Source organism: Elephantulus edwardii, unplaced genomic scaffold, assembly GCF_000299155.1.
Source record: "Elephantulus edwardii isolate Elephantulus edwardi_28Jun2011 unplaced genomic scaffold, EleEdw1.0 scaffold00077, whole genome shotgun sequence".
Lineage (NCBI taxonomy): Eukaryota > Metazoa > Chordata > Mammalia > Macroscelidea > Macroscelididae > Elephantulus > Elephantulus edwardii.
In genome coordinates, this window is record NW_006399827.1 from 13,286 (window position 1) to 23,281 (window position 9,996).

At 49.3% G+C, this 9,996-nt stretch overlaps 1 protein-coding gene across 1 annotated transcript in view; it reads left to right on the top strand.

Moving 5' to 3' along the window:
- Positions 1–1,002: 1,002 nt before the first annotated feature.
- The window catches only part of TEX14 (testis expressed 14), a gene marked incomplete at its 5' end in the record, with an annotated part of 57,069 nt that continues 48,075 nt past the window's right edge, over positions 1,003–9,996 (top strand). The window contains 8 exons of the mRNA XM_006889446.1: positions 1,003–1,117; positions 2,533–2,698; positions 3,364–3,503; positions 5,263–5,344; positions 6,363–6,493; positions 7,440–7,553; positions 8,590–8,713; positions 9,401–9,579. Of these exons, the coding sequence (XP_006889508.1) occupies positions 1,003–1,117; positions 2,533–2,698; positions 3,364–3,503; positions 5,263–5,344; positions 6,363–6,493; positions 7,440–7,553; positions 8,590–8,713; positions 9,401–9,579 (1,051 nt within the window). The remainder of the gene's footprint in view (positions 1,118–2,532; positions 2,699–3,363; positions 3,504–5,262; positions 5,345–6,362; positions 6,494–7,439; positions 7,554–8,589; positions 8,714–9,400; positions 9,580–9,996) is intronic.

Sequence of the window (9,996 nt, forward strand, 5' to 3'; positions counted from 1 at the left end):
CCAGTTTATTGTGATACACACAGTCAAATAAATGCCTTTACATAGTCAATGAAACACAGACAATCCTCTGGTAGTCTCTGTTTTCAGCCAAGATCCATCATGCTATAATATCCCTAGTACCATGGCCTCTTCCAAACCCAGCCTGTACTTCTGACAGTTCTCTGTTGTTTTTGGATAATTTTCAGCAAACTCTTGCTTTCATGTGATATTAATGATATTGTTTGATAATGCATATAAGTGTAGTAGGGGCAGGGTCTTAGTTTTAGTGTAGTTACCCTTGTGTTCAAGGTCAAAAGCAAAGAGGAACTATTGGAGGGCTTTATAACATACTTAAAGATATTTTTATGTTCTTTTAATGACATTTTCTCTGTCATTTAAAGGTGTGTACTTGTTATGCCATCCACCTACTCTAACTCTGTGTATATACATTGTTTCTGTTCCTTGGAAAGGTTATACGGCTTGTTCTTTGGTGGTATTGAGGGTTACGCGGTCTCTTCACCTTTCCAGATAAGCTTTGATATATGAGGTGACTGTGGCAGTGGGTTTGAGTGTCAGCATGGTACGGGATAGGAGTGATTTGACTATGAAATCCCTGTTTTGAAAACAACCCAAGTGCCCATCAACAACGAATGGATAGAGAAGCTGAGGTATATTCACACAATGGAATACTATGCTGCATTGAAAAACAAGGAACTCATGAAATATTATACAAAATGGGTGACCCTGGAGGATATTATGCTTAGTGAAATATCTCAGTCACAGGAGGAATTTCCTCACGGGGATGCTATGAAATAACAACATATTATTTATATGCAAGGGGGCCTTTTTAAGAAATTACTGTCTTCCCAACCTCTAATTTGAAATTGAAAGTGTTTTAAAAGAATTTGCAGCAGTAATATCCTTAAAACTGTGTAAAAGTAAAACAAACAAAAAAGCCAACACAGTGCAAATACTAAAATTTCCCATAGCCTCTAGTAAGTTACACTTTTCTGATATTTGCAGGTATTTCTGTTGATGCTGTTAACTCTTTGGGCCAAACAGGACTTTTCATTGCTGCATTACTGGGTCTTACAAAATTAGTTGATATTTTGGTGGATTATGGATCAGACCCAAACCAGTAAGTACAATAGAACATCAGAAGTGTTTTCTTAACATTAGTTGGCAATATTATCGCAAACAAATTTTGACGGGGGTTGGGGGTGTGTTAAGAACCCGAGTTTTTCTAATTTATATCAGTGCTACAATCTAAATTCTGAAATGGTTACAAATAATGTTAGTTTTTGAAACATAGTTTTAACTATAATAGAAAAGTTATCTGGCAGTTGTCTCAAGATAGACATTGTTGCTCTTTAGCACCCTGGAGAGGTCCCTCACAGCCAGCTTTCTCAGTGAAGTTTGTCTTGATTTCCTGACTGCTGGTGTTGATTGTAGTGCCGAGCAAGCTATAATTGTTAACAACCTCAATCTCTTCTCCATCTCTCACGGTACTGTCAATTGGCCAGTGGTGAGAATCTTTGACTTCTCGATGTTGAGCTTCAATCCATATTGAAGACTACAGTCCTTGACCTTCTGCAGCATGTACGTCAGGTCCTCCTCAGTTTAGCTATCAAGGTTGCTAACATAGGTTGTTAAGGAGTCTTCCGCCAATTCTGATGCCATATTTTTCATAAAGTTCAGGCTCCTGAATGATCTGTCCCACATATAGATTGAGAAGAAATGGAGACAGGACTCCCTGATGCACTCCTTTCTTCATTTTGAAGCATGCGGAGTTTCCTTGCTCTGTTCTGATGACTGGCTCCTGGTCCAAGTATAAATTTCACATGAGCACAATAATTGTTCTGGGATTTCCATTCTTCTCAAAGTTAGCCACAATTTGTTGTGATCCACACAGTCAATGAAACACAGATAGAAATTCCTCTAAATGTGTGTACAGAAATACGCAATTTCTTCTCCTATTTGTATTTCTCTTTCAATTAATAGAGGGAAAGCTTCCCAGTTGATTCTAATATGCAACCTGGTTAGGAAACTGTGGATCCATATCATATCCTCAGTGTACCTGGACACGATAAGGGCCATCTTCCCATGCCTCTGGGATACTTCACTGCATTTGATGAAATGTTTCATCGCTCTAGGTCTTTGATCAGTCTAAGATTTCTTGGCCCTCCCACCATAGATTTGTGAGACAGACACATTCTTATAGGAGCAATTTCCCTGTTAGGCTTTGCCGGATAAGCTGGCCTCAGACCTTGCCGGTCTGAAGAATCATATGCAGCCCACATTAGGGTGAGGGATGTGAGGGAAGGTCCCAGACATGGATCCAAACTGTACCTGGCTATTATTCTCTTTTCTTATCCATAAATTGGGAAATGATCCGGCCCTGAAGGATTGAGATCAGGATGGAAAACAGACCAGGAACGGAACAGACGGTTCTTGTATCACAATCACCGAAGGGGATGCCTGTTGAGGAGAGGGAAGCCCGTGTTGCCCGTGGGGTTCCCACCATTGCCCTTGACACTCATTGTCGCCCCACAGCCGCTGTTTTGATGGGAGCACCCCTGTTCACGCAGCAGCATTTTCAGGCAATCAGTGGATCCTCAGCAAACTGCTGGATGCAGGAGGTGACTTGAGACTCCATGATGAGAAGGGCCAGGGCCCTCAGGCCTGGGCACTGACAGCAGGGAAGGAGTGCAGCCAGCAGGTAGGGGGCCCTGCAGCCACATCCGGCAAGGGGCCTGCGGAAGCTGCTTAACCTCAGATAAGTCTAGTGAGCTTTCAGGCCATCTGTTCAATGTGGACAGAGAACAGTTGTGAATTTGACCCTTGACTAGCAATTTACCATGTATATTATTAATATAAATATATATTACTATAATATTTTAATATGGGTTAATGTAATAGCGTTAACATTAATATATGTATATTTTACTTTGTATATTAATGCACTTAATTCTCACAGGGATGGGGAAACTGAGGCCCAGAAACATGGCAGCAGGTGTGAGGTGTTGTCTGTAGGAATGGTACAGTCAGTGGCAGGGTCAGAGGCTGAAGTGTCAGTTTGGGGCCCCCCCCCCCCATTCTCCTGCTCATTACCTGGATTTTGGACAAGTCACTCCCTTTCCCAACCTCAGTTTCATCTGTCCAAGGAAGAGTTGGAGGACATGGTGGCCGGATCCCCAAATCACTCCATCCAAAGGGAGATCTGGGTCCTTTCCCTTGCTGGGCACCCTGCTCCTCATACTGTCACCTTCCCGTCTGAGCCCCTCTCTTGGAGGCGTGGGCTCTGCCCTCTGCAGACTGGGTGCTGTTGAAGGCTGGGGTGCCAGGTTCTGTGGCCACACGGATTGTCAGTGGCATGTGTTGCAGATCCTGGAGTTCGTGCAGCGCTGCACCTTGCACATGCAGACCGTCATCCAGGGCTTCTCCAGCGGGGACCTTCTGCGGAGGGTCGACTCCTCTCAGCAGCTCATCTGCAGCCCACCCCGCTTCGGGGGCCTCATGCCGGGGTGAGTGCTACCTCGAGTGGTTGGGGTTTCTGTATCACCTAGCCTTTCTTGGGGGTCTGGCCAACAAAGGCTGTGACTGCTGGTCAAGGACAGCCAGACAAGCTCCACCAGTCCACAGGACCTGGGGAAATGGGAGAGGTGCCACCCCAAAACTAGCAGTAAACCCAGCTACTCTCTCAGCAGCAATAACTGAGCACCACACGAGGCACTGGGAGCCAAAGAGACAGGACACTTGTCACAAGGACCTTCAGTCACTAGGACCCCCACTGGCCAGGCGGCAGTTAGGGTGAGGGGAGAGCAGTGGCCAGAGTGAGAACCAGCTCGATCACAGCCCTGCTGCTGCTGTGTGACCTCTGGTCAGTCGGCCTCCCTCTCTGGGCCCCATTGGTTCCCGTCTAGAAAAGGGAAAAGTGGGACCTGATGAGTGTTAGGATTCTCCAGGGACCTCGCCAATGTCCTGAAGAGCAGAGATGTCAGTTTAAAGAGTAAGGTGCACTTGATTCAAGCCAAGGTCTTTCCAGTCACCTACTAGGCATCTAGGAGCTGGACAGTGAATAGGATGAGTGAAGTTAGTTGACACCTTTGAGCTGTGGTTTTGGAGAAGAGCACTGACTGTCCCATGGAACGCAAAAAAGAGCAAACAGATATGTCTTGGAGAAAGTGCAGCTCGAGTCCTCCTTGGAGGCAGGGATGATGAGGCTTCCTCTCTCAGTCTCTGGACATGTTGTTAGAAGAGGCTGTTCCTTGGAGAAGGACATCATGCTTGAAATGTAGCGAGTCAGTGAAAGAAAGACCCCCAGTGAGATGGACTGACTGCAGCAACGAGCTTGAGTGTGTCAGAGGTTGAGGATGACACAGGACAGGGTTCAGATCTGTTGTTTGTAAGGTTGCTGTGGGTCACGCACAACATGTCGACCCCTGACAACAGCAGTGACTATCCGTTAACTATTACTTCACTATATGTGACTCTCAAACTTCACACCTTCAAACAGCAGCAGACAATTTCAGCTCAGGGTGTCTGGGTTCGGAATCTGAGCGTGACCTGGCTGGCTGGTTCCAGCAATGCCATGTTGGTGGTGAGATGCTTCAATCGCTCATGTTTCAGAAGGAGACTGTTTAGTCTGGAAGCTTTGCTCACAGTCGCCCACCACATGTGACCCTTCTGGTGTTTGGATTGCTGTTGGTGTTGACTCCAGCATCACAGCCACACCCAAGCTACCAGAGTACAGCAAACTGACAGGTGGGGGCCTGTGTGCTTATTGTTCCGTGGTAGAAAGTCCAGTAGTAAAGACAAAACTAACTCCACGTTCTGGAGGCTTGGTTTAGCATTGCTCCTCTGGATGTGAGTGATGTGCTGTTGAGTCGGAACTGACTCAGAGGTGACCTCGCAGCGGGTTTAGAGAGGCTGTAAATCGCACACGAGGAAATGCCCATCTTTCTCTCATTGAGCAGCTGGTGTATTCAAACTGCCTTTATTTGCATTGAAAGCACAGCTCCTTACTCACGAGGCTACCAGAGCTCCCTCAGATAATGTGTTGTTGTGGTTAGGTTCTGCCATAAAGTCAAAACCAATCCACAGCAGACCCTCCAGCAGGTTTTCAGAAGCAGTTAAATGAAGAGCAGTTGGTGGATTCAAACTTTGTGCCTTTGGGTTGGCAGTGCAACTCCTTCCCATTAAGCCATCAGAGCTCCCTCTCTTGGATATGACTGTTAGGTTTATCTTGACTTTTCCTCCCGTCTCTCTTTGTACTATTTCTAGAAACCCTCCTGGCTCTCCTAAACGAATGGTTAAAGCTGGAATCATTTCTGCCCAAAACATTTACAGTTTTGGCTTTGGGAAGGTAAGATGTTGTCATTGCTGGGCCAGTGTTACAGGCCTGAGAGCGGACCAGCCTATGTCTGGCCTTAACCATGTTCCACCCCTTTTCCCGATTCTTCCCACCTTCGTCTCTCTGTGCTTTGGGATTTTTTTCCCCTTTGCCCTTCTGCAGTGAAGAGTCCCTGGTGTTTGTGTCCTTACCTGAGAAATGGTGGAAACCCTGATGCAATCCCTTGAATGACCTTGGCTCAATTTTGAAGCTTAGAGAATGAGCCCACCATTCTTAGTAAGGCCCCAGACCTGCTTTTCCCAGAGACGGCCTGCCTGGGGACTGTCCTTGCCCTTTCACAGACTTTTGAGCTTTGCTGAAGTGAAGTGAAATGAAACTGAGAAGCGTTTTGAGAGCAAACAGTGCCTTGTGGTTCGCTGGTTCTGTCCACCCCAGGAGGCTGCTGCTGGTGATTGTTCCTGACAGCCCAGCCTGACTCAGGAGTCTCTGTTGGGTGTGAGGGGCAGCGAGGGCAGCAGGAGGAGGCAGGGGAAGGCGGGATTCAGGCTCTGGCAACACACAGGCCCAGCCATGGTGCCTCAGGCAGACACTGGCTGCTTCTCTGAGCCCGAAACTGCTGTGAGGGAAGTCTGTCTCATAGAGAGAGACCCAATAAGACAGCGCAGAACTGCCCCACGGGGTTTCCAAGTCTCTACAGACTTACACTGCCACGTCGGTTTCCCGACAGTGGCCTGTGGGTTTGAACCAGCAGCCTCTCGCTGAGCAGCCGAGGGCTTTGGCTGCTATGGCACAAGGGCTCCTTTAGTGAACCTTGCTTCCCTCATCAGTTGGGGGACAAATGTAACACCCTCACCAGACTTCGCGGAGGTTTGACGCTAATCAAAATGAGAGCATAGTATCTGGTGTGCAGGCCTGGGCAGGTGGCTGGTGAAGAGTGGGACTCGTTATTTCCAGCTGGCTGCTAAGATTCTGGGGGTATTTTGCTTTTCCTTCCTTCTCCCCACAATTTGAGGCTGTGCCTTGGTTTCAGTTTTACCTCACAGGCGGGAAGGAGCTGGTCTACCTCGGATCTCTTCCCATAGTTGGAGAAAAGGACGTGTTTCAGGCTGACGACGAGCCCACCTTCTCCTTCTTCAGTGGCCCCTATATGCTCATGAGCAAGTAAGCGGGGCTGATCTGCTCATGTGGGAAGAGGGGCCATGACTTCTCCCACGGGCAGCAGGTCTCCCCTCATGGGAAGAAACGCCTTTGGACACACCGCAGTGGAGCTTCAGCCCCAGGGCTGCTGACGTCGGCTAATTATTGTTGGGGCGGCCTTGTAGGGTGTTTGGCATTGTCCCTGGCCTCTGGCCACTGCCAGTAGCAGCCCATAGCCCCAGCTGTGACAGTTAAAAGTGTCTCCACATATTGACAAGTGTTTTTGAGGTAGGGGTGGTGTGGGCAGAATGAACCCACCAGTTAAGAACTACTTCTGTGAAACATTCATGGAAGCATTTTAATGTCTCTGCTTTTTACAGAATTAGAGGCAGTTTAACGTCTTGACTCTAGTACAGGTATTGAGTCCTTTGTAACCACTGAAACAGGCATCGGCTGCCCCTGTCTCCAGCCAAATCCAGAGGTGACAGTGGCAGCCCCTGGCTGTGTCAAGTGTCCTTAGTCCTCGTTTGCCAGCCCCTCCAAGGCCATGGGAGTTGACTTGGCCGAAGTGACTTAGCCTCTTTGAAGCTGAAATCTTTTTCCTTGCTTAGAGGAAACATCTTTCTAACGTGTTAGTCAGCAGAAGGCCTTTTCCAGAGGCCCGAAGCCTGCTGTGTCCTGCCCTCACCCACCCCCATCCCGACTGGTCCGCATTGTCACCAGCCTGAGCGGGGCCTCTTGCTAACTGGTGTCTTACTTTCTGGTTCTCCTTCTCCTTCCCATCCTCAGTCCTAGAGGCTCCATTGGCTTTCTAAAACACAAACATTACCCCTTCCCTTAAGTTCTCCGCTGAAGTACCCCAGGGGTGCTCTGGTACTTGGGAAGCACAGTGGTGCACAAAAGGATCCACAGTTTCTGCAAGACACCACAGCTGCATCTCTGGCCGCCTCCCCTCTTCTCACCCCCACAGTCTGGTGTGGAACGGGAGCCGGGTCACAGTGAAGGAGCTGAATGTCCCTACCCACCCGCACTGCAGCAGGCTGCGACTGGCTGACCTGCTCATCGCTGAGCAGGAACACAGCAGGTGAGGAGACATGGGGGTCCAGGCTGCTTGAGGTGGGTCTGCAGACACCCCTCCCCCCACAGGATCAGTCCCAAGGGATGGAGCACCAGCTGCCTTAGCCCCATCTTCCCAGGCTTTTGGGACCAGCTGACTTGACCTAGGGCTGCCAGGGAAGAGAAAGAGGAGTAAAGGGCTAGCCGGTGCAAGCGTGGTGGTGCTGAGGGGCTCAGTGTCAGCCTCACTTCTCATAACCATCTGCACCCCTGTCTGCTGCAGCCCCTCGGGCTGCCCCATTCTCTCCCAGGCCCATCTAGGGCAGTGTATGGCTGTCCTGCTGTGTACACCACTGTGTTTCTCAAGAACGCCACCCCCTCTGCTGGGGTGTGGACACACACTCAGTTCCTTATGGTTCCTGGGGCTCTGGGCTTAGGGTCTTCTGCTCTTGCTGGGCCATGCTCTCAATTTGTAGCTTCACACCAGTGCCGCCAAGACCTTGGAATGGGCCCAGGTTCTGAGTCTAGAGAGGGTAAATTCTTTGGGGGAATTAAGCCATAAAAGACCTAGGTGCATATCAACAGGGTGGGCTTTCCCATGAAGTAGGCTTGGGCCAAGGACCTGCTGTATTCCCTGACCTGGGCTATGTATTCCCTGCTGTATTTCCTGACCTGAATATCAGATGAGATGCCTCTGGATCTTGGGGGGAGTTCTGTAGTGTCAGAGGCCTCTGTCCCTGCTTGTCTCACAGCGGTCCCCGTTCCCCCTGCTGCTCATTGAACTCTCAAAACAGAGCTGATATTTCTTAAAAAAGAATGCAAAGTATCTTGCCCAGCAGCATGGTCCTAGTGGTCCTTGATGACCCTTCAGGCCTGTTGGGTGTGATCAGGGACAGGCCCAAGATTCCACAGAGCCCCTCCCATCCCTATGCCTCATCCCCTGTCTGCTTCTTTGAGAAACATTTGTTTAGAATTTGTTCAAAAGCCCTAGAGAGAAAGCACAGCACCCCTCTTTTCATCCTGTCCTCCTTGTGCCTGCCCCCACTGGGGCTGCTTCTCCACAGCAAGCTTCGGCACCCCTACCTGCTGCAGCTGATGGCCGTGTGCCTGTCCCAGGACCTGGCGACCACCCGCCTGGTGTACCAGCGCATCACGGTGGGCACCCTGTTCAGCGTCCTCCACGAGCGGGTAAGCGCTGCTGTCAGGTCCCCCACCTCTCACTCAGAGGAAGAGCTGCGGGTTCTGTGAGCCTGGAAGATCCATCTCATACATGTCCTCGTTGGGGGCTGCCACGCACACAATCTAAACCCTCTCTTGTTACTGTTAATCCTGCCTCCCTGTCAGACAGTCGAGAACTCAGCAGAAAACACAGACCTGTTTCCAGCAAAGGATTCTAATGGCTTTGAAAGACTTACACGTGTATAACACGCTACTTATAACTCTATATTGTCTTTGTAACGTAATAAATAAGACGTCTATGATAGCACAAAGGAGAGAGGATGGATTTACTAAGGTTTTTCTATTTTACCAGGATTAAGATATTATAAATATGAGAGCTGTAATTAATTAGGATGCACAGTTTCATTCCCAAAGCATAGGTTTTTTGGTGGGTGGGGGAGGTTCAAACTCAGCTTTATGCCCCCTGGCCTCCAGCCTTTTACAACTTGAGATGTGAATCAGCTTAGTCCTGGGGAATGAGCTGGGTTTGGAGTGGAGATCCTGGGTCCTACGGCCCTTAGGCCGCCACTTAAAACACCCCCCTCCCGCCCACTGCCTGCCCCCTATTCATAAAAGGAACTAAGTAACGAAGATGAGATGAGATGCCTCTGGAACTTAGCGGGCTTTGTCAGGGCCTTCCTCCCTGCTTTCTCACAGCGGACCCAGTTCCCTCTGCTGCACATGGAGGTGATCGTGCACCTGCTGCTCCAGGTCTCTGACGCACTGAGGTACCTGCACACCCGCGGGTTTGTCCACCGCTCCCTCAGCTCCTACGCCGTCCACATCATCTCCCCGGGGGAAGCCAGGCTGACCAACCTGGAGTACATGGTGGAAAGGTGGGCAGAAGCTCTACTCTGACTTCCAAAGAGGGGCTCCCTGGATGTTGAAGCCCTCCTGTGGAGGAGGGATCTTTGCTATTGTAACAAAACACTAAAAGTTTTTTAGGAAGACTGACCCAGCCGGACTCCACGCAGCCTGTCAGTGACGGAGCGCCATCTGTTGTTAACATGGGATATATTTATATTTGACTTTTGCTCGTCAATAGCTGAGTAAATTCTAGAGGGAAGTGGAGCTTTGAAGATAGCCCAACTCAACCCTCCTCTTTTATAGCTAAGGAAACTAGGCCAAGAGAGGGAGAGTGAAGTTCTTAACTAGTTAAAGAACTAGTTGGAGGCAGAGCTGGGCTAGAACCAAGTGATGCCTGCTCGCTGCAGGAGCAAGAAGAATTGGAGGTAGAGGACGGGGTGGGGGGG